Here is a 24,977-nt window from a genome sequence, read left to right on the forward strand (position 1 = left end):
GATTCACCAGTGTGCTGGTTAATTCAATTAGGCTTAGCATACTTTTAGATTCACTAACACTGGAATTATATTTCTCTTCATTACTGTAATCACCTATGCTGACAATACTGCTAACACTTCTGACTTCTATATTCTTTTCAATCTCCTGACCTTCAACCTTCTTATCATTAATCCTCATATCTATTATATTTATCACATCTTCTTCATCTTTCTCAGGCCTTGTATTCATGGACACCTACCTGATTAAATGCCTGTTGAGTTATTTAAATGATCACTATTTGATTTATCAGTCATATATCTTATGTTGCTCAAGTTTGGCTTAAAGTCTTCAAAAACTAGGCAACACATTCATTTCTTATTATAAATTGCACTGTTCACTCCACCATCTTCTGAGATGTTGCACCCCCAATAGGCAGCAAATTGCCAAGGTCTTTCAAGAATAAGTTGCTGATTCTCTCTCTCAAATATAAGAAAAAGAGTATGTGTAATAATATCTTCAATTTGAACAGGCACTTCATTACAAAATATGTAAAAAGAAGCAACTTCTCTGTTTGAACAACCATGATCACTCACAGCTTATTTTTCATTATCAGATTCAACATTTCAGCATACTTTCAAGACAACAAATTGATTTCTGAACCAGTATCAATCAACACTATTAATTCTTGTTGGTTTATAGTGACTGGTGTATATAATGAATGCATTCCATATACTGTTTTGGATTTTGGCACCATGAGCTTTAATGTAAGTTTACTAGAATTAATCTTTAGGTCAGGCTGAACTGGTTTGGAGACTTCAATCTTTACATGGCTTTTGCTAGTACTGTTATTCCAGCCTGATCTGAAGAATGCTTGATGAAGTTTTAGTGATACATCTATAAGCTTCTTGACTATCAATTCAACTTTTTCATTGAGAATTTGACTTATTAATTCATTGGCATCTCTTGAATCATGAATCTGAGAGAATAAGCAATCTGTTGCAGAATATCTTGATCTTTGTTTCTCTGTGGACTTGTTCTGAATTTCAGGCTTCTTCTGATTAATTAATTCAACATCTTTTATGACATTGTCATCAACACTAGTCTGATTATCCTGGTAAGTAATAAATTGTCCAGTACACTGAGTATAGAGTGTTGCAATCTTAGCTCTTTGATTGTTCTTAGCTTCTTTAACTATTTCAATATTAACTGATGTTCTTTCCTTCAATGATTCATATTTCTTATCTGAATCATATTCTCTATCAGATATTAGGTATATAAGTCATTCTGCTTGAATCTTCACACTGGTTGAATTTGTGAGAGGTGTCTCTTCTTGCTGATTGGTCTTCTTTTTAGAGCTTGGTGACTCTGGAATCACCCATTCATCCTCTCCCATAGACTGTACAATATACATGTTCAAGATTCCAGATTTAGAAGTGACAACTTGATAGTTTTGACTCTTAGATCCCATATGTAAGTTCTCTTTGTCATCAATATGGCAGTATTTATTACTGATATCAGATTGGTATTCATAATACTGAGATTGACAATATTCAGGTTTTCCACAGTAGAAGTATGAAGAATGTGTTGAAATTTCTGCAGTTTGAGCTCCTTCTCATCTACAAGCACCACTATAGCCTGTCATAGAAGAGCTATTTTGAGCTAAATAGAGGTTGACTGGCAGTTGAGTATTCTCTTGTACAGTTGTAGAATTAACAGTCACATTTGTTGGATAATTTGATATAGATTTTGGAGGTTCTTCTCTCTGCAGCATATAATACTGATTGAAATTCTCTTGTATCTGATTTGATTATACTCTCCTGACCAATGCTAAATTTGTGAACTTGTTGGTCATCTTTTCAATAGCAGCTTCAATATTGGTGCTGTCAGAGTCCTTGGCTTTGACTTTTGATTTGGATTCTTCAGTCTTTGCAAAACTAGCTGTTTTCTTTGGAGCTTCAACTGTAGAGAACTTGTTAGCTAATTGATATTGCTCACCAAGTTTCTTCATTTTCTTTTGTTTCATTTCATCTTCTTTAAAGATCTTCTTATTCTCTTTATACTAGTTGATCAAATCCATAGTCACCTGAACAACTTTTCTAAAATCAATAGATGACATATTGTCTGAAAGATTGAGCTTAGCCTTGTCAATAATCTTATTCTGGAGCTTCTCAGATAGCCCCTGAAGAAACCAAGATATCTTAGTGAATTCATCAAGTCTTCCATTTGCTTGAACTGTACTGGTGATAGTAGTGTATTCTTGCACATAGGTGTAAAAGTTGCTATCCCAAGCATGTAGTTTCTTTCTAATTGTCTGAAGGTAATCCTGGTGGTGAATCTTGTAAGTAATGTCTTGATCATGAAATTCATGAATAATCTCTTTGGAGAATACTTCCTAATTATCTTTTTTGTAGTCTTTTAAGATCTTCATCCATTCTCCAATCCATGTAACACAGTACCTAGCCAACTGTTCAATAATGTTTTTAGAGTCAATTACCCCATGATTCTTGCACATCTGATAAAACCTTTCAATAAACAGAATAGCATCTCTGCTGTTAAACCAAGGTGCATTTGCTGTGCCAGGGGAAGGCATAGGAATGTGAGAATGAACCACAATTCTCTTGTCCTCACTCTGTGACATAGTTGCATATGATTCTGTAGTACCTTCAGCCATAGTTGATTCAGTGATTCTGATTTCTTGATTTCTTGATCTTTAGTCATGTCACACAGTATGTTCTGTCTATAAGTCAATATCTTCCAAAAACCTCTTTATCAGGCAAGCTCTAAATAAGAGGCATTTAAATCTAAGCTCCCTAACCTTATTCTTAAATAAAAAAACCTAATTAGTACTATGTTTCTAGTCCATAAGATCTTACCTTGAAATAGTGTATTGCTTTATGTGTCTCAGAATTTGTTTTTCTTTCTTAACAGTTACCAAATCACTGCATTATTATCTTCAGGTCTCAGCTTGGTCACCAAATGGGGTATAATAGAATGCCTCATCAAGGTAAGTGAGTTGGTTGATATGGTGAGAGCACAAGAAAGGTGAAAAGCCATAACATAGTAAGAATATGGTCAAGTAGTAAGTGTAGAGATAGGTATGTTCTAATGAACATCTAAGCTCACAAGAAGTAATAGTACTAAAGAGCCCCATACTAATGCAGGCAGCTCTAATAAGGAACAGTAGCAAGTTTCATGAACAAGAAATCTTCATATTCTTTAACTAATAACCAAACGGGTAATAAAGAATGAGTGTGTAGAAAAGAGCAATAGTGGCAAAGGTGATAAGCAAGATGCAGGAGCTATAGATGGTTTATATAGCTCAGAGATAGTAGCTTTAGGGTGGCTTGTGTTAGGTAATCTAACCAGCACCTCGCTCACGTGACCCACATAGATTAGCTAAGATTCCTCTTTAGGTAGCTTAGTGAATAACAAGCATACAAGTTCTTCATCAGATTATAGCCCTTTGTACTGAAGAGCAAGCATATAAGATTGATTTACAGCTCAATTGAATATTAAAGCTTACAATCAATACTCTGAATGGTTATTCTTGTGAATAATGAGGTTTTAGAAGCTCTAAAAAGAGTGTATATTGAGATAGGCATCTTCTATACATGCAATCTTTGTAGCTCTCTAGCACTGAGCTGAAGAGTAAGTTAAATCTTGTAGCTTTCTGGCATGTGATTAAAGAGTGAGTGAAATATCTGCTAAACACATCTAGCAAGCAAATCAAGCACCTGGCAACATCAAAGCCATAGTGAACCACACAGACAAATCAGAGCACTAAACTTCTGATGGAGAGGCTCTAACAAATCTCTCTATATCTCAAATCAAGCTCAGGCAGTCGAGTAGGCTCAGAGACAGCCCATCAAACAATAAGCAGAAGCCTAGAGAGAAGAGTGAATTTCAAATATTGCACAGAATGATGCTGAATCAACAGAAGATAATACAAAAGTAACAGAAGATAGTACAACAGCTGGCACAGCAAGTGAACCTCCTATCAGGCCAAGCAAGCACCACAAACACACCTGCAACAATACAGGAGAACCTAGAGCACAAAGCTCAACAAGAAGAAGAAGAGAACTGAGAAATAGACTTCAATAAGAAACTAGAAGAATACATTAGCAATCTTATAGACACAAATACATAAATCAGCAGAGCAATCACCCAATTCACAAAGACCACAAAGACAGTGAAGAAGTCTATGGGGCTAGCAACTATCTAGCATGAAGCAAAGCTATTCTAAAAATAGTCTGCCAAGTAGATATTGAGAAGGTTATTCTGGAATGGCAAGAGACTTCACTACAGCCAGAGTACTTGAAGGTTTCATAATACTGGAATATTCAGAATAATTAGCTATATGGCTTAATTGACAATACAATATCTGCACAAGCCAGAGAGCACTTCAAGAAATCAGATAGTCTTAGTGCTTACAAACTCTGAAAAGTTGTAAGAACAACCTTCTAAGAGAGACCTGAGATACAGTGAAAAAGCCTACTTACAGAGTTAGTAAGAATGACACTACAGTCTACTGGCTCAGAAAGAAATTATATAGAGAGATTTCTAGCAATCTGTGTAGAATTTAAGAGATTAGAATTCAAACAACCAGACCACACCCTACATGATATCTTTAAGATGAATATTATGTTCTGATGGAGAGAGTTCATACAGAACTAATTTGATATGGCATGCCAGAGCAGAACAAATCTACCAGAGAAGAATTTGAAAGCCCTACTGAAGAATATTCTCCATCAAATCTCCAAGAAAGACCTGAAGAAAGACAGATCTACAAAGCCAAATACAAATGCAACAAGCTCAGATTCCCAAAAGTCTTACAAGAATACAAACTCCAAATTCAATCCAGAGAAGAGCTCACTGCAGAACTGGAACTGCTATATTTGTGGCAAACCTGGCCATTTGACTAAATTTTGCAAATCTAACAAGAATACAAATTTAAAGTCTAACAAGCCTAAGAAAAACTCTAAAGGCAAAAGCAAGAAAGCAATCACAGTTGCAACAGACAAGATTCATTCAGTTCACAAAGCAGCCTTCTCTATGAAAGAAGTACGTGAATCCACAGACAAATAGGTTCTTGACTTTGGAGCTAGATCCCACACAACCTTACATATAGATCTAGTTCAAATGGACCCAAAGAGCCATGCAACACAACTGCTTATGGCAAACAGTTTGAAATCAGTCACCAGAGAATTTGGCACAGCCAGTATCCAAACTGACAACAGAGAATTGAGCATTGAGGGGGTCAGAATTGTGCCTGACCTCCAGGTTAACCTCATAAGCTTTGGGAAGCTTATACAAGATGGCTTTACAGTGGAACAGCTTTATGTCAATAAAGAACACATCTTTCTATTAGAATCAGCAGATAAAACATAGAGCTTCAAAGCCATGCTTAACAAGAATAACATCCTAGTTCTACAAACACCTAGAACATGTAATTTACTAGCATACACATTTCCAGTATCTATAAAACTCCTAGAGCCCTGATATGTAACAGCAACTCTAGAGAATAAAGATGATGTGCTTTCAGCACTGAATCATCTGGCAAAAAAGCCAGAAATCAAGAAGAATACAATGGCCAATTAGCACAAACACTGGGGGCATCTCAATGCCCATGATATAGCTATTTTAACTAGAGATCTAAGAATGGCAATGCAAATAAAGAGAGTAAAGAAGCTAGGGTTCTGTGAAACCTGTGCTAAAGCTAAGTAAGCTTGCAATCCATTCAAATCTAGAACATGCTTTACAAAGCCTGGAGCTAAAATTTTTATTGATATTACAGGTGACAGCTGTACTCTATCTACAGACTCCAATCCTCCAAGCTACAGTGGAGTGAAGTACCTCCTACTTATAACAGATGATGCCACACAATACAGGTGAATCTATCTCCTGAAGGAGCAGGTAGAAGCTCCAGAAACTCTGAAGAACTGGATCAACATAATCAAAGTGTCTACTGAACAAAAGATTGGCACTATACTGTCTGATGGAGCTTCCAAATTGATGAGCTAATAACTGGCTAAATTCTACAGGAGCAAGGGTATATAATAAAAGATTACATGCACATATACATCTTAACAAGATGGAACAAGCAAACAAGAAATACAACTTCTTGGCAAGCAAACAAGAAGCATACTTATAGACTCAGGACTACCCAATAAGTTATGGGGTGAAGCTCTTGCCACAGTCTTCATAATAGTAAATCTATCACCTACCTCAGTGCCCCTATACAGATGCAAGAACACAAAGCTATTGACACTCTTTAAAGCTTGGACAGGTCACCAACCCCATTGCAGATGGGTCTATAAATGGGGATGTGACACCTATATAAAGATTTTGAATGAATTCTGAAAGCTCCAACCTAGGTCTAAGAAGATTAAATTTGTAAAATATCATGGCATGCACACCTACAGGTTTTAGAACTCAGAAACAAACAGTATAATGATCTTGTAAGATGTTATATTCAATAAGAAATTGGACCAAATCCCTACAAATTCACTAACCAAAGCTAAATACATTGAACTTCCAGAGGAGTACGATTATATAGATCCATTGAACAGCTGGCAACACAAGCTACTAGCTTACCTTGTGAAGAAGAAGCCAGAAATCATGAAGAAGCTTGCAGACAGTGAATTAGAGGCTTTAAAGCCTAATACCTGGGCAAAGAGCAAGAAATTCTCTCAGATGCTACAGAAGAAGAAGAGGCAAATAAAGCTAAGCTTCCAGTGCTCAGTATGTGTACAGATATACCAAAATCCATCACTAAAGCCAAACACTCTGAAGAGGGGGCTTTATTAGAAGGAGGCTCTAGATATTAAAGTCTCCAAATTACAAGAGAAAGACATCTGAATTCTAGTCAAGAAAAAACCCCAAATACAGATTCTCTCCAGCAAATGGGTATTTGATAGAAAGCTCAACAACACAGATGGCACAGTATGATTCAAAGCCTGTTGGGTTGTACACAGATTCAGACAGCAAGAAGATATTCACTACAAGAAGACCTATGCAGCAGTTGTTAGTGAACCTACAACAAGAGCCTTCTTTGCTATCTCAACAGTCAAGAACTAGAAGATCAGGGTCTTTGACTTTATGACAGCCTTTCTAAATGGAACTCTTTCAGAGAATGAACATGTATACATTTACCTACCTACTGGATTTAAGCACAGGCAGGGTAACCTAGTAGAGCTCTTACACCAGGGACTCTACAGATTGAAGCAATCTGCTAGGCTTTGGTATCAAGCGGCTACTGATTATCTGAAAGCTCTAGGATTCCAGATCTCTTCATATGACACAGGCTTACTCTACCACAAGAGGAGGCAAATCTACCTAACCATACACATCAACAACTGCTGTATAATGGGACCCAACAAAGCCAAAATAGAATGGCTCATCAAGAAGCTTCAGAAATACTTTGAGATCAAGAAGGTTACAGAATAAAACTGTTATCTAGACATGTAGGTTTAAAAGCAGCCAAATGGAGATCTTTTTGTGAACTAGGAACAGTATATTGAGGATCTACTGACTGAATATGGAATGAAAGACTGTAAACCTTTCAAAATGCTAATAAAGAAAGAAATAAGCATCAAATTCACACCAGATCAGACTCTCAAAGATGAAGTTGACAAGCAGGCTACACCTACAAATTACAGGAAAGGCCTGGGCTCTCTACAGTTTCTAGTTACATGTATGAGGCCAGATATTGCATTTGCAGTCAATTATCTGGCAACATTCAACAGCAGGCCCAATAGAGAGAGCTGGACAGCATTCAAGCAGATCTTACACTACCTCAAGAGCACAAAATCAAAAGGAATAGTCTTCAAAAGAGATATGGATGCTGAAGACTTGAAACCAGCAGCCAGCTTGGATTCTGACTGGGCTGGAGCTGACCCTGCATACAAATCCACCAGTGGCTATATTATTACCATAAACAAAGCTCCAATATTGTGGAGATTACAGCACCAGACATCCATCTTGAAATCTACAACCAAAGCAGAGTATTTGGTAGTGTTACAAATGTAGACCTAGATCAATCAAGTATCAGACAATGTTGGATGTTCAGGGGTATTCACATGACCCTAACTCTGAATATATAAGGATCACACAATTCACATGAATTGTGGGAACTCTAGTATTCAGTCTTCTAGTTAGAGAATCTCTATGTTCTATGCACAATTCCCTCTCATCAGTTGCAGGCATTGTATCTACTTAGCTCTTTTGTACCTCTAACTCTGGGAAAATCTATATAATCTATAACCAGTTCTTCTAATATTCTGAATACTCCAACATACAATTGCCTAAGTTGATATGATGCCATCAAGATCCACAAGATAAACTATAACAACACCCTACATTGTGGACCCAACAGAGATAGACACTAATGTGGAGAAGATGAACATTAATAAAGATGCTAGTAGCAGTGAAGCCACCACCAGCAAGACACCAGCAGATAATATAGGCAACAGAGATACACCTCTCAATATATTAGATAAAACCTAAAGAGAGAAGATCTTTGAAGAAAAGAAGACATGTCTGCAAAAGAATCTAGCAGACATATATAAATAAAACAAGATACACAGACTGCAGAAGCAAATAGAATATAAACAGAGAATAGTAAATGATGGTTTCTCTTTAGAGTTCCTCTTATGCACACAATCAATAAAGAAGTCAGACAATTTCAATAATGTGAAGCCTCCAAAAGCATCTTACTACCATGGCAAATCACTTGACAAGTGCAAATTATGGTTAGCTTTAATGAGACAGTAGTTTTGCCTGAGAAAATCATTACAAAAGACACCAGATGCAGTCAGAATTGATTAGGCATCCAGTTATTTTCATGACAAATCCCAGATACATTGACAGATGTTAACAATAGAGAAAGAACAACTACTCACATTATGAAACATATTCAAGATATAGTATAAGAACAATATTGAACCTGAGATAACTTGTAATTGAGGCATAATGCAGCATTATTATAATACTGTCTAACAAGAGAATCAATCCATACTCTTGTTTTTCACATACATTGCTGAACTTGAACAGGATCTGGACAGTCTATCAGATAAATTCTTTTGTGTACCCTTTCTACAAACAAAGCTCAGACCAATTATCCAGACTGAACTGGATAAACTGCAATACTAACAAAAAACAGTTGCAGAATTACCAGAACAAGCAACACTTATTAAGTGCTGGTATCTTGCTGATAATAACTTCACTGCTACCAGTATTTTATCAATGTTTATCTTCTTTATATTGATGTCTACCTCTGTCAGATCTGTAACATAGAGTGTTGTTGTGGTTCATCTTGTGAGTCTTGATAGCATTAGACTGACTTAGACAATTGTATATTAAAGTGTTCAGAATATTAGAAGAACTTGTTATAGATTATGTAGATTTTCCCAGAGTTAAAGGTATGAAAGAGCTAAGTAGATACAATGCCCACAACTGATAAAAGGGAATTATGCATAGAATATAAAGATTCTCTAAGTAGAAGACTAAATGCTGAGATTCCCACAATTCATGTAAATTATGTGATTCTTATATGTTCAGAGTTGGGGTCATGTGAATACCCCTGAACATCTGATATTATCTGATGCTTGGTTGGTCTAGGTCTACATTCATAACACTCCAGAAATATAAGTTCAGCAGAATATATGGAGAATGCTAGCATCAATACAGATGCACATTCACAGCCAGCAGATATTAAGATAGCTCACCACTCAACAAGCCAAACCACTTAACAAGCCAAATTCCTTCCAATATTCCACACAATAAATTTATTAAATATCTCAACAACCAGATCTTTATTATTAAAAGGCTATTAAATATTAAATAAGTGTGTTCTTTGAAGTATAGAAATTAGTGTAGCTAGGAAAATAAACAGGTGAACAGTCTAATATTGCAGCCAGAGCAAGAGATTCAAGAGGTAGATAGGGAAAAATTCAAAGAAATTTTAACAGTAGATTTCTAGACTAGGAAGTTTAATATCTTGCTAGAAAGGCTTGTAGAGCTCTTACTTTCTTTTTTGAAAGATTATATATGCTTTCTGCAATAAGGCTCTTTAGTAGGAGAGTTTTTCTAATGGTGTTTTGAAGCTGATGCTTGAAGACCTGGCTGCTGGTGTTTAGTAGCATGTTCAACCACCTGGTTTTCCTTCTCTACTAGTTGTAAAGCTTTTTTCTCCTTATAAGCAACATGTTGTGCCTCTCTTTGTATAATATGTTTGATTTTTTTAGTCTCTTGTTGCTTGTGAGTCTTTCTATAGACATTCTTCTGTTCAATCTCTTTTTCTTTAATATCTCTAGCAGTCTGCCTCTTTTAAAGCTTCTGTTGAAGCTTTACCTCTTGTATTTGAGCAATTTTATCAGCTTTTTCAGCCTCTATTTCATCCAGACACTGTAAGAATTCGCCTGCAAACCTCTTACATGGATGAACAATATCTGTAAGAGCTCAGAGCCTCAGCTCACAAGCTGTTGGAAGTATATGTGTTCTTGCAAGACACTAAGTCATGTGCTCACAAGCACATATAAAAGACTGCCACTGCACAAATCTCTTGTTGAGAGTCAGTAATAATCTTGTCTACAAGTTATACATAATTGTCAGTACCAGATCTTTTATCTTGTGTACTCTTTTCTACATACAATTTCTTCTATAGATTTATTGTCACACCAATCCACATATATAATTCTCACATTTTGTCACCCTTCTTTAGTGATGCCTGACAATAGTATCAACATAAAGAAGCTCATTCTCTGAAGCTCGCAAATCTGAAACATCAGCAGAAAATTCTACTCAAAGAACAAACTCAAGTTCACAAGAAGGTAATAAACCTTGAAACTATCTTAACTCTCTCAATTATAGACAAAATTAAAACTAGCATTACAATCTCAGAAAAAGAGTCTATCTTAGTATCAAGAGATGAAATTCAACAACTTTGTGAGAAAATCAAACTACTAAAGAAAATAACAAAATAGTAAGAAAAGTTAAATACTCTTCAGACTACTCAAAAGCACTCATAAAGTGAATCTCTTAATATAGCTATCTTTAATTCAACATCTGTAAAGTATCTGTCAGTCTTGAGATTATCACAATACATAAAGGTTTATCAGACTAGCTTTTACACAAAATATTAGCAGTTCATCTTCAGTATTAAATTCACTTACAACATAAGCAAATTAGATAATGAGAAAACTCTTATAAATGCTCTTACAGAAGTTAATTACATTGAAAAAGATCTTTGAGAGATTTATCACAAAAACAACTTATTAAAGAATAACTAGAATGATCTTAAGAAATTTCTACATATAAGACTAGAAGATCTAGCAAATTACACACAAAACTCTTGACAAGCAATCTTTAATCTTTACAAGAGTTTGAATAAAACTGATCAAGTCTATCACCAATAATTTCTTGAGCTTGCAACAGAAATTAGTGAAGAATTTGAAAGCTTTGAAAAAATAAAGAAAAATCTATATATAAAAAACTTAAATAAACCCATGTAAGCTAAACTGAATGAACAGCTGAAAATACCAGATAATATTAATGAGATAGTAGCACTGACTACCCAACTTCAATCAAGTATGATAGCAGTTCTTGAAAAGAATGTCTTATATATAAAGTTTATTAATTCAGTTAGAAGTGCTTACAGAGATATGAAGATCAATAACTCAAGACTGCAAACAGATAAGAGAAGTCAATCTCAGAGATCTGCTTAGAAGATGGGAAAAGATCTTATCAAGAATTATAAAGCTTTGAAAAAAGAAGAAAAGTGCTTTAAGTATGATTAAAAGAGGCATCTTGCAAAAGACTGTTTCAAGAAGAAGAATAGCAAACAGAAAATTAGGAAGCTATAAGTAGATAGAATCAATATAATGAAGTTGTTCAAGAAAAGTCTTCTTGCTCTCCCCCCCTATTATTCTAGGCATGTGAAGCTCAACTAACAGAAGTATAACCTGGTCAGCACTAATAGAGTCTGGTTGTCAATCTTTAATGATTAGTTCATGATTAGCTACAAAGCTAGCACTAAAGATGCACAAGATATCTATAGAGATTGAAACTGCTATAGATCATGAGAATATCACTCTTACAGAAGAGATTGTGAATATGTTCTTTAAAGTCTGTAACTCTCAGAGAAACTGGCAGTTATTCTATAAACAAGTGATGATTGTGAATATAAAAAATGAGATGCTGGTGGGTTTGAGCTGGCTGCAGTGATACAATCTCAAGATATGTTTTAGAGAACTAAAACTAAAAGTAGCCAGAATTTAAAAAAATATACAGATTTTTGTAAGCTAAATAAGAGGCTCTTTATGAATACCTGAGCAGTGCTCTAACTTATAGATTCATCCACTTTTTCAAGTTATCTGCAGAAGCACCTATTCTGTTCATATTCAAGAAAAACAGTGAACTATGAATGTGTGTGGACTATCACAACCTGAATTCAAAAATGGTCAAGAATAGATATCCCCTATTACTAATTGAAGATGTGTTATAAGCTTGTGGAAGCTGCAATATTCACTTAGTTGGATGTCAAGAATACCTATTATAGATTGAGGATTCACAAAGTGAATAAGTGGAAAACTGTATTTCAGACTCCACAAAAGCTATTTAAGTACTTGATAGTGCTTTTTAAGCTTGCAAATGCACCAGCAGCCTTCCAAATATATATCACAAACACACTTAGCAAATATTTAGATGTGTTTGCAGTGGTCTATCTTGATGATGTGGTTGTGTACTAAGCTTGTGAGAAAGACCATGAGGAGCATATAAAATTGGTACTTAAGGCACTTAAGAATGTAGATCTTTATTGCAAGCTAGTAAAGTACAAGTTCAATGCTTGCAAGATTAACTATCTTAAGTATATCATAACATTAGAGAGTGTTCTTATGAAGAAGAGCCATGAATACTATTCTTGACTGGCCAGAGCTAACCAGTAAGAAAAAAATTCAACTTTTTTAAGAATTTGTGAACTTTTACAGACACTTTATTTCAAGATTCTCTAAGATAGTCTGTGGCCTGACTGCTCTTCTAAAGAAAGGAAAAGCAAAGCTAAGCAGATGTATGTGAAGAGAGATGAGAAGAGAGATTAATACTTTCATGACTGAGGAAGATAACAAAGTCTTTATAGATCTGAAAAAAGTATTTGTGGAAGCTGTTATGCTTCATCATTTTAATATAGAATGAAAGACGAGATTAGAAACAGATGCATCTGGCTTTGTGATGTGTGGTGTTGTATTATAACTAGCAAAGAATGGCATTTGGGTTCTAGTTGAATTTTATTTGTGAAAGATGCAACCCACAAAGATGAACTATAGCATTCATAATCAAGAACTGCTTGTGATTGTGAAGTCATTTAGATATTGGTGCTGCTGGTTGAAAGGCTTGTGAACATCAGTTCAAGTTCTTACAGATTATGATAGCTTGTGCTATTTTCAGACTGCTCAAGATCTCTCATGAAGACAGATCCACTGAATATAAAGACTGACAGTCTTTTGGTTCATAGTTAACCATATGAAAGAAATCAAGAATCTGGCAGATAGACTCTTGTAAAGACCTGATTATGTCAAGAAGACTGATCTAAATGAAACAGAGAGTTGTGAGACTGTGAACTAACTAAGAGTGATGCTTATGAAGAGACAAGCAATTACAGAAAAGTTAGAACTGACAGCTCAAGTTTCTCCCAATCAGAAAGAAAAGAAAGAAGATAAGAATACATAACTTATCTTCATAAAGCTTCAGATTGTAACTAAGAAACTACTTACAAAGATTGTCTTGAAAGACATGTGCAAAGTGAAGAAGATTGCAATGCAGATTTAGAAGATTAAAGATGTGGTTCACAAGAAGAATTCTTATAAGAAGAGTAGCTTCAATCTGTTGACATTATTGCCAAATCTACTGCAAAGTAACAACTATACAGCTGAGATCTGTAAAGGTATTAAGGCAAGCATGAAGAAATTCATAATATGGAAAGAAAAGAAGAGCATTCTCTATAAAAATAGTTGTATGTACATCTCTCAGAATGAGACCTTGCAAATAGAGCTGATCAGGCATCATCATAATTTTTCTCTTACAGAGCATTTTGCTACAGCAAGAACATACAAGCTTATAGCTTACAAATACTTTTGGTCAAGAATGAAAGAACTGGTAAAGAAGTGTTGCAAAGTCTGTAGAATCTGCCAGAGCTTAAGAAGAGTTTACAGAAAGCTTCAAGAAGAATTATTACTCTTATCAATCCCAAATTGCTCTTGAAAATCTATTAGCATGAATGTTATTACAGATCTCTCTGTAAGCCTGAATTTTGAGAAGATGCAGTTTAACTGTATCCTGGTTGTAGTGGACTGGCTCACAAAAATAGCTCACTTTATCTATACCCTAAAGAAGCTGACATTAGAGAAATTGGCCCATCTCTTTGTTCACAAAATAGTGAGATTACACAGATTACCTGCAAGTATAGTAACAGATCAAAAATCTCTGTTTGCAAGTGAATTTTAGGGTGATTTGACTCATATCTTGAAGATCACAAGAGTAATGAGCATGGTGTTCCACCTGCAAACTGATGGTCAAACTAAGAGACTGAATAATATGCTAGAGCACTACCTGCAAAGCTATATCAGTTATAATCAAGATGACTAAATGATATGGTTGCCAATGACTGAGTTCACATACAATAACTCACAGCAGGTCTCTACACAGAAGTCACCTTTTCAGCTAATATATAGATTGAATCTGTGAATGAATCTGTTGGACTCTAATAAGTATGACTATGTGTGCAAGAATTCAAAGAATCAGGTGGAGGCAATGAGATTACTCTGTGAGAAGGTCAAGAAATCACTCACAAAAGCAGAAGTCTACCAGAAGAAGTACTATAATCAGAAGTACACCATAAAGACTTTTCAGATGGAAGACAAGATGTCACTTGATCTTCACAATATCAAGACCACATAGCTTAACAAAAAATTGAATTTGTTAAGGCATGAGTCTTGTAGAATTGTGAAGAAGATAGGCTCACAAGCTTACAGACTGGAGCTGTCTCCAGGTCTGCAAACTTATAACATTTTCCATATATCCCTGCTTCACAAGCACAAGATCTGCAAAGTGTAGAGAGTTCAACCTCTACCCTTCTTGGGCCAAACTCTTAATAGCATACTGTGTAGAAGACCTCCACATTATTTCTCTTTTGGCTTAGCGCCACGCACTAATGTTGTGAATATATTATACATATGCTTGCCTATCATCCCTTTCTCTCTCTTCCTAAGTAATATGTTTGTATATATAGAGTCTTAGCTAGCAACTTTAGCTAGGCCCATAACATTATGTATTGCTTTCTTATTCACCATATGAGATAGATGCTTATGAGTGGAGAAATAGAAAAAATGGAATCACAAGAGACAATGCTGAAGAGCCAGTCTTGCACCCATATCTCAAGATACCAACAGTAGTTATAAGGACTGTGAACTATAAACATGAACTGGATGCTCATATTTGAACCTCCAGAGTCTCTCTCAGACACCAAACCTAGCTACAAAATAATGAAAGGAATAGAGGGAAACACACCAGCATGGTTCTTTGACTACCAACATGTCTACAACCAGTTGAACAAGAATCTGTACTGGCAGCTAGAAGCTGCCCAGAACAATACTGGCTTTAACCCAGCTAGCACTAGCAAAACTTTTATCAAGCACTCTCATCACCAGCTTTCTGATTGCATCTAATTTAACAGAAAAGACTTGAGCCTGTATTCAAGCTTTAAAGTAAATCTATAAGACAAGTTACAAATTAACAGATATACTATTGAAAATGAACAAGATTAAGCAGCTTACATGAACTCATAATTAGAGAAAGATGCAGCTAAGATAATGGTCCCCTGGATCAAAGCCTACTATAATATAATAAAGTACACATCTAAAGAATTCTTCAAGCAGATAAGACTAGTCTTCAGTAGCTCTGTACACCAACAAAAAGCTCTACAAAGTCTACGCTCAATCAAGCAAGAATGAACCTCTTTTATAATCTTTTTGTCTGAGTTTAACTTTCTTCTTCCTGAATCAGGTGTGCTAATAGATGACTGATCAAGAAAGAGATATCTATAATCAGTCCTGAGCATTAAACTAATAGAAAGAGCCATTGGAATACCTACAGCTGAGATCTGTGATCTGAGGATTGGATTGCTTGAATTCCCTGGGCAAAAGGGAACTGGGCTATCTACATATACATGACTGTACGCCAATGTCAGAAGACATCAGGATCTATTGGGGTTTGTAGGCCCTGCTAGGGCATAACTACAGAAGGAATTGTACTATACAGTACAATATAGATATAAGGGAACCACATCCTCCCCTACCTAATTGGACTTGGTCCTCCAAGGCCTATTAAATATAGCTTAGTAGTGATAGGTGTGTTAGAATAATTCTGACAGGAAGAAGTTCATAGGGGGTTGGTATGTGCATGTGATTGCTGATAAGACTTATTGATAAGTATTATTGTGAGTGTTGCTGTTGTTTAGTGAAGGATTTTATCTGTCTGGTAATGTGTGTGGGATATCAACAATATCTTTTCTCTTTTTATTTCTTTCTTTCTTCTTTCTCTTTCCTCATTGCATTCTCTTCTTTTGCTTTGTTTGTTGTTGTTGTTGTGTATATTGTTGTAATTCTATATCTATTCTTGGTTGTAGAAGTTTCAATTGTTGCTGTATGAACTCTGTATTGTGTCTCTCTCTTCTTCTGAATCTCCACTAATGAAAATAAACAGAAATTATTGAAATCTATAACAAAAGACACTATGACAGACCAGCCATTTACTTCTTTGCATGCAACACCAGCTTCTGCAAGAATAAAAACTTTCTTGATAAAGAGATGCAAGTAGAAGTTCCAGTATTGCAGATCAAAGTTCTGTGGTGAGTCTCTATCTGGTTCTTTCTTGTTGTTGTTTTCTGATGTGGGTATTATAGGATCCCCTGTGCCAGAATCCAAGAGAAAATAAAAGATCTGAGATAATAGCAAATCTCTTGCTAAGAATTCTGTTGAGAATCTTGTTAAAGTTTCTGCTATGATAAGTCTTTCTGCTTCTGTTGATACTGAGAGACTTTTGATCTGTGTCCCTCCAGCTCTCTCAAAGTCTATCTTGAACCTGTTCCATATCAAAGAATTAGGAAAAAATAGTGAAAGTATTGCTCAAGTAATAGCTGCTGCTCTTTCTGAAGCTGAGTTCTCATGCTCTCTGGGAGGAGCAGAGCTATTAGTTGCAAAAGATTCTTGTAGTGTGAAGCTATGGTTGAAAGAGTTGGACTCTTGCCTGCTTAATCTTAAGAAGGAGTTTACTGACAAAATGTTTGATTACTTTATAGATGACTATATCACTCTGATGATTCCAAGTGTGACTTTTTGTGCTACCTTACCAGATTGTGAGAATCTCTTATTTGTTTATTGCTGATAGTTTCTTATTGGTAACTGGTTATAGGCATAATGCATTCTGTGTCTGAATCTAAAATTCTTGTATATGAAATGCTTATCTGTCATGCCTTGCTTCTGTATTGTTTTTATATCTCTGGGTTGACTCAAGCTACTACTACTATCAGTAGTTTAAGCATCCATCATTGATAGAGTGGTGAAGCAATTCTGTTGATAATAGGTTCTTGAATGTAAAGTCTATTGGAAAGAGGTGTCAGATAAATATAGTGATAGTTTATATCTGAGATCATGTCAAGAATCATTCTTGTCCTGTCTGTGCAAAAGATAATGGTCGCTTTCTCCAATGCATTGTTACTGAAAGCATGTCTGGTCTTGTGGTAGAGAAGAACATCTGTATGTCTTTTATCTGGCCTAACTTCCCCCATGCCTGCTTACTATACTTCAGAGTTCCCAGAAGTCTCCTCTTCTCTTCAGAAAGTTCTTGATACTTCTTCTTGTGTTCTCTCTGGCTGAAAGACCAAACTTCTTGCTGCCTCTGATTCTGATAGAGAGGCTTTAAAATCTTCTTCTGCTTCTGAGTGAGTTTCTCTCAAGTCATATCCCCACCTACAGGGGTTTGTCACTTTCTTGTGTGATGCCAAAGATGATATTGAGGTGTTGTGTGGTGCCTGTGCTACTGTCCAAACTATCTTATAGAAAATTGATGATTGACTTGAGAAGCTTGATAACGTTTCAGAGGAAGAGTCTGAAGATTCAACATCTGATTATTAGTGGTAGGTCATGCTGTTTTCTTTCTTGTCTTCTTTCAGAGTTGTTCTCTTTGTTTCCTGTGCTCTCTGAGATCACTTCTTTGTTTTGTGCTCTTCAGGGTTCCATTTCAATATATTCATTTGTAATTAGCTGATAGGAATTGATAGGAGTCTTTCTTAAAGATCACCAGTGTCTTGCATTTTTCCTGCCATTCATCATGGCCTGAATGTTTAACTAGTAATCCCTATAGTAATTATGAGTCTTGACTGAACTACAACAGTAAAAGGTCCATCAAACAAGTTAGTAGGCTGGTGTCCACTTCCTTTCTTGCCAGATTCTATACTATCAGAGATGCCCCCCTGCTTGCTATTGAATTTCTTCTGTTCTGATTCTGATCAATGTTCCAACTCATCATTCTCATTCTTGTGAGAATGAGCTTTGTGCCTACTACTCTTTCTGTGAGAGAGCTGATTACTACTGGATGTATTACCACCTTTCTATTGGCTCTTATTCCTGGTGATGCTATGTGTAACTACTTTCTTCTCTCTCTCAGACTCTGACTCATCATCTGATTCACCCTCAAGCTTCTTCTATTTGTACTTGGTGATTATAGACAGCTTCTGATAGAAAGTAATATTGTGTTCATACACATTTATAATGTGTCTTATCTCTAAAGGCCTTTCAACTGATAGACCTTTCTTCTTTACAGTGTGACTGACTGCAGACAAAGATTATAATATTTCAGAATTCTTTATATAAGCCTTCACCAATCTTGTACTGTTGATAAGATTCTTTAAGACTCTGCTGCCAGGTTTCTCTAGAGCATATGTTTCTAGTGAGTGTGTTTTGATCACTCTATATGGACTAAATCATCTAGGTTAGAACTTCTCAGGATCTTTATTTTGTATGAGGACCCAAGTTCCTACCTTGAAATTTGTTTTCCAGACTATATTATCTCTTATATGCCTTGATTTGATAGCCTGGTTGAGAAGAAGTTCATTTGCCATCAACCTGGTGCGTGTGATATTACAAATCCTCTCTTCCACATTCTCTAAAGATGTGTTGTCAGGGATAGGAGTGTTGTTATTGGAAGGAATATGTGGTGAACATTATATAGAAGATAGAAGGAGCTCTGTTTATTTGTGGCATGGAGATGGATGTGTCTGGCAAAGAGTGCTTGCAAGAGATATTCATTCCAAAGATGTGTGGGCTTTCTGAGAAAATATTTTGTCAACATTCTATCAAGAGTGCTGTTCAGATTCTTGATCTTTCTGTTTGTTTGTGGATGGTAGAATGTTGTTGTGCAGTGCAGTACTTGAAGCTGTGTGGTATAGTGGTGAATAACTTCAGACAGAAGATTGGTGCCATTATTGGACAACAACTCTTGAGGTGCACCATAATTGACATATATCTCATTATGGATAAACTTCACAACTTCTTCATCTGTTGTCTTCTTTAGGGACTTTGCTAATGGCCAACCAGTTACATAGTCAACAGTAGTTATGATCCACTGGTTTCTATTAGGTGTTGTGGGTAACCATTCTATAAGGTCAATACCTCATCTCTTGAAAGGTTTTATGTGAATGTCAATCATATGTTGAGCCTTTTCCCTCTCTAAATTCTTCTTTAATTCTTTGGTAACTTGGTAATTTGGGTATTGTTTAACTGTATTCTGGATATTCCTCTTCATATTAGGCCAATATCTGTGAGATTGGATAACTCCCAACAATCTAGGGCATTTTAAATGACTAAATTTATTGTGCATACATCTGACCAAGTCATTGTGAAAGGGTTTCTTGATATATGGTACTTTCACATTCTTGTCAAACACATGGATAAGCACATTCGCATGCCTATTGGATGGATTCAATTTCCCATATCAGAACATGTGGCTCATCTTCAAGACTGTTTGACAAAGTGATGGATTGTTAGGCAGTTTCTTTAATTAAAGATAGATTATCATGGCATTATACCACTCTTCCTCTCTGCTATTATAGAGAGCAGAGAGGGTCTCAGTTTGAGTGATATTGGTTGGGCCAGTTCTGAGGAAATTGGGATGCCTGCTAATGGTGTCAGGGACAACAGCTTCCTTGCCAGAATGATACTTAATCAAAAGACCATATTTCTGAAAGTTAGCAACCCAATTAGTGTGTAAGGATTCACCGCGAACCCCTTACATGGACAAACAGCACCTGTGAAGGCCAGAGGCCTCAGCTTGCAAGCTGCTGGAAGTTGCATGTATCTTTACAAGACACTAAGTCATGTGCTCACAAGCACATATAAAAGATCATCACTGTGCAAACCTCTTGCTGGAAGCCAGTGGCAATCTTGTTTACAAGTTGTATATAGTTGCCAGAATACAGATCTTTTACCTCACATACTCTTTTCCATGTATATTCCTTCTAGAGATTCATTGTCATGCTGATCCACACATACAATCCTCACACTTTGCCACTCTTCTTTGGTGACACCTAACAATGGTATCAACACAAAGAAGCCAATCCTCTGAAACTTGTGAATCTGAGACACCAGCTGAAAACCTACCTGAAGAATAAACCCAAGTTCACAAAGAGATAACCAATCTTGACACCTCACCTCTCTCAACTGTCAATGAAACAAGCACCACAAACTCAGAGAGAGAGTCTACCCTAACATCAAAAGACAAAATCCAACAGCTTTGCAAGGAGACCAAGCTACTAAAGAAAATAGTGAAATGGCAAGAGAAGTTGAATGCTCTCCAGAACATCCAAAAGCACTCATAAAGTGAATCTCTTGATATAGCCATCTTCAACCCAACACCTGCAAAGCATCTGTCAATCTTGAGACCACCACAATACACAAAGCACTACCAGACTGGAACCTACACAGAATATTGCCAGTTCACCTCAGATATTGAATCCATTTGTGATGCAAGCAAACTGAATGATGAGGATACTCTCACATATGCTTTTACAGGACTTGGTTATATTGAGAAAGATCTTTAGAAGGCCTACTGTAAAGGTAATTCATCAAAAAACAACTGGACTGGCCTTAAAGAATTTCTATGTGTGAGGCTAGGAGACCCAGCAAACCACATGTGAAACTCTTGATGAGCAATCTTTAGCCTTCACAAAAGTTTGGATGAAACTGATTATGTCTATCACCAATAATTCCTAGAGCTCACAACAGAGATTGGTGAAAAATTTAAAGATTCCACAAAAATGAAGAAGAATCTGTTTATATGAGGCTTGAATAAGCTCATGGAAATCAAACTGAATGAACAGCTGGAGATACCAGATGACATTAATGATATAGTAGCACTGGCTACCCAGCTCCAACCAAGTGTGTCAGTAGCCTATACAAAGAATGCCTCACACACAAAGTCTACCAATTCAGTTGAAAGTGCTTATGAAGGTATAAAGATCAATAACTCAAGACCACAAATAAATAGGAGAAGTCAACCCCAGAGATCTGCTCAGGAGATGGAGAAGGATCTTATCCAGAATTGTGAAGTCTTGAAAAAGAATAGAAGGTGCTTTGAGTGTGGCTAAAAGAGCCATCTCACAAAAGACTGTCTCAAGAAGAAGAAGAGTAGCAAATAGAAAGTTAAGAGGCTGCAAGTAGATAGAATTAATATAATGAAGTTGTCCAAGAACAGTCTTCTTGCTCTCTCCTCTATTGTTCTAGACACACAAAGCTTAACTGACAGAAGTATTATCTGGTCAGCACTAATAGATTCAGACTGTCAATCTCTAGTAATCAGTTTGTGATTGGCCATGAAGCTAGATCTAGAGATGCACAAGATGTCTATAGAGATTGAAACTGTTATGGATTATGAGAATATCACTCTTGCAGAAGGAATTGTGAATATATTCTTTAAAGCCTGTGACTCTCAGAAAAACTGGCAGTTGTTTTATAAACAAGTAATGGTCACAAACATAAAAGATGAGATGCTAGTGAGTTTGAGCAGGCTGCAGCAACACAATTCCAAGATGTATTTTAAGAAACTAAAACTAGAGTTCCAAACTGTGTCTTGTGACCCACTCACAAAGATTAAACCAGTTAACCTCTCAGAGCTTGTGAAAGGAGGAAAGCCCATCTATATAATAATTCTCTGCAAATCAGAACAGATGATGACAGCAGATCTAGATCTTCAGATACCAGAAGCCTATCACAAACTTACAGAAGTATTTAGCAACAAGAAAGCTTGGAAGCTGCCACCACATCACAAAGATAATTTGACCATAGATCTTAAACCAGAGAAGCAGCCAGGATTTGAAAGAACATACAGACTTTCACAAGCTGAGCAAGAGACTCTTTACAAATATCTGAGCAGTACTCTAATCTATAAGTTCATTTAGTCTTTCAAGTCATCTGCAGAAGCATCTATCCTGTTCACATTCAAGAAGAATAACAGACTAATATGTGTGTGAACTATCACTATCTGAATTGAAAAACAGTCAAGAATAGATATCCCCTATTACTGATTGAAGATGTGTTGTATAAGCTCACAGGAGCTGCAATATTTACTCAGTTAGATGTCAAGAACACCTACCATAGACTGAGAATTCACAAAGAGAATGAGTGGAAGACTGCATTTCAGACTTTACAGAGGCTATTTGAGTACTTGATAGTACTCTTTAAACTTGTGAATGCACCAGCAGCTTTCCAATCATATATCATGAAGGCACTTAGTGAATATCTGGATGTGTTTGTGGTGGCCTATCTTGATGATGTGGTTGTATACTTGGCTTGTGAGGAGGATCATGAGAAGCATGTGAAATTGATACTTAAGGCACTCAAGAATGCAGATCTATATTGCAAGCTGGCAAAGTGCAAGTTCAATACTTGCAAGATTAACTATCTTGGGTATGTCATAACACCAGAGAGTGTTCTTATGGAGAAGAGCCATGTGGACACTATTCTTGACTGGCCAGAGCCAATCAGTAAGAAAGAGATCCAGATCTTCTTAGAATTTGCAAACTTTTACAGGCACTTCATCTCAAGATTCTCTAAGATAGCTGACAGTCTGACTGCTCTTCTAAAGGGAGAAGAAGCAAAGCTAAGCAGACATGTGTGAAGAGAGATGAGAAGAGAAGCCAACACTTTCATGACTGATAAAGATTGTGAAATCTTTATAAGTCTGAAAAGAGCATTCACAGAAGCTGTTATGCTTCACCATTTTGATATGGAACAGAAGACCAGATTGGAAACAGATGTATCTGACTTTACAGTGTGTAGTATTCTATTACAGCTGGCAAAGAATGGCATCTGGGATCCAGTTGGGTTTTATTTGCAGAAGATGCAACTCACAGAGATGAACTACAGCATTCATAATCAGGAACTGCTCACAATTGTGAAGTCATTTAGATATTAGTGCTGCTGGTTGGAAGGCTTGCAAACACCAGTTCAAGTTCTTACAGACCATGATAGCTTGCACTACTTCCAGACTGCTTAAGATCTCTCATAAAGACAGGTCTGCTGGGCACAAAGACTGACAGTCTTTTGGTTTACAGTTGACCATGTAAAAGAAACTAAGCACCTAGCAGATGGTGTAAGAATTCACCGCGAACCCCTTACACAGACAAACAGCACCTGTGAGGGCCAGAGGCCTCAGCTCATGAGCTGCTGGGAGTTGCATGTGTCCTCGCGAGACACTAAGTCATGTGCTCGCGGGCACACATAAAAGGCCATCACTGTGCAAACCCCTTGCTGGGAGCCAGTGGCAATCTTGTTTACAAGTTGTACATAGTTGCCAGAATACAGATCTTTTACCTCACATACTCTTTTCCATGTATATTTCTTCTAGAGATTCATTGTCACGCTGATCCACACGTACAATCCTCACAGATGGACTCTCACAAAGACCTAACTATGTCAAGAAGACTGGTCTAGATAATAAGAAGAGTCATGAGACTGCAAACCAACTAAGAGTAATGCTTGTGAAGAAGTAAGAGATCACAGAAAAGTTAGAACCAACAGCTCAAGTTTCTCCAAATCAGAGAGAAAAGAGAGAAGGTGAGAATGCATAACTCATCTCTGTAAAGCTTCAGATTGAGACCAAGAAACTACTTGTAAAGGTTGTCTTGAGAGGCACATGCAAAGTGAAGAAGATTACAACACAGATCTAGAAGACCAAAGATCTGGTCTGTAAGAAGGATTCTTATGAAAAGAGCAGCTCTAACCTGTTGGCATCACTGCCAAATCTACTGTAAAGTGATAACTATGCAGCTGAGATCCACAAAGGCATTAAGATGGGCACAAAGAAATTTGCAATGTGGGAAGAGGAGAAGAGTATTCTCTATAGAGATAGTTGTGTGTACATTCCTCAGAATGAGGCTCTGCAAATAGAGCTGATTAGATGTCATCATGATCTACTTCTTGCAGGGCATTTTGCTACAGCAAGAATGGACAAGCTTATAGCTTGCAAATACTTTTGATCAAGAATAAGAGAACTGATGAAGAAGTGTTGTGAAGTCTGTGAAGTCTGCCAGAGCTTAAGAAGAGTTTGCAGAAAGCCCCAAGAAGAACTATCACTCTTACCAATTCCAAATTACTCTTGGGAATTCATTAGCATGGATGTTATTACAGATCTCCCTGCAAGCCTGAATTTTGAGAAGGTGCAGTTTGACTGTATTCTGATTGTAGTGGACCAGTTCATAAAGATGGCTTACTTTATCTCTACAACAAAGAAGCTGACATTAGAGAAATTGGCTCATCTCTTTATTTGTGAGATAGTGAGATTGCACAGATTACCTGCAAGCATAGTAACAGATTGAGAATCTCTGTTTGTGAGTGAATTTTGGAGTAATTTGACTCACATCTTGAAGATCACAAGAGTAATGAGCATGGCA

At 36.5% G+C, this 24,977-nt stretch overlaps 1 protein-coding gene across 1 annotated transcript; it reads right to left on the minus strand.

Moving 5' to 3' along the window:
• Positions 1-614: 614 nt before the first annotated feature.
• On the minus strand, positions 615-1,391 carry CIMG_12573 (uncharacterized protein; the record flags this gene model as incomplete). Its single annotated transcript, XM_001249242.1, has 2 exons — positions 615-1,222; positions 1,283-1,391. 2 exons carry the CDS (start codon positions 1,389-1,391, stop codon positions 615-617), a joined length of 717 nt encoding a protein of 238 aa, XP_001249243.1.
• Positions 1,392-24,977: the final 23,586 nt, after the last annotated feature.

Source organism: Coccidioides immitis (assembly GCF_000149335.2).
Source record: "Coccidioides immitis RS genomic scaffold supercont3.1, whole genome shotgun sequence".
Classification (NCBI taxonomy): domain Eukaryota; kingdom Fungi; phylum Ascomycota; class Eurotiomycetes; order Onygenales; family Onygenaceae; genus Coccidioides; species Coccidioides immitis.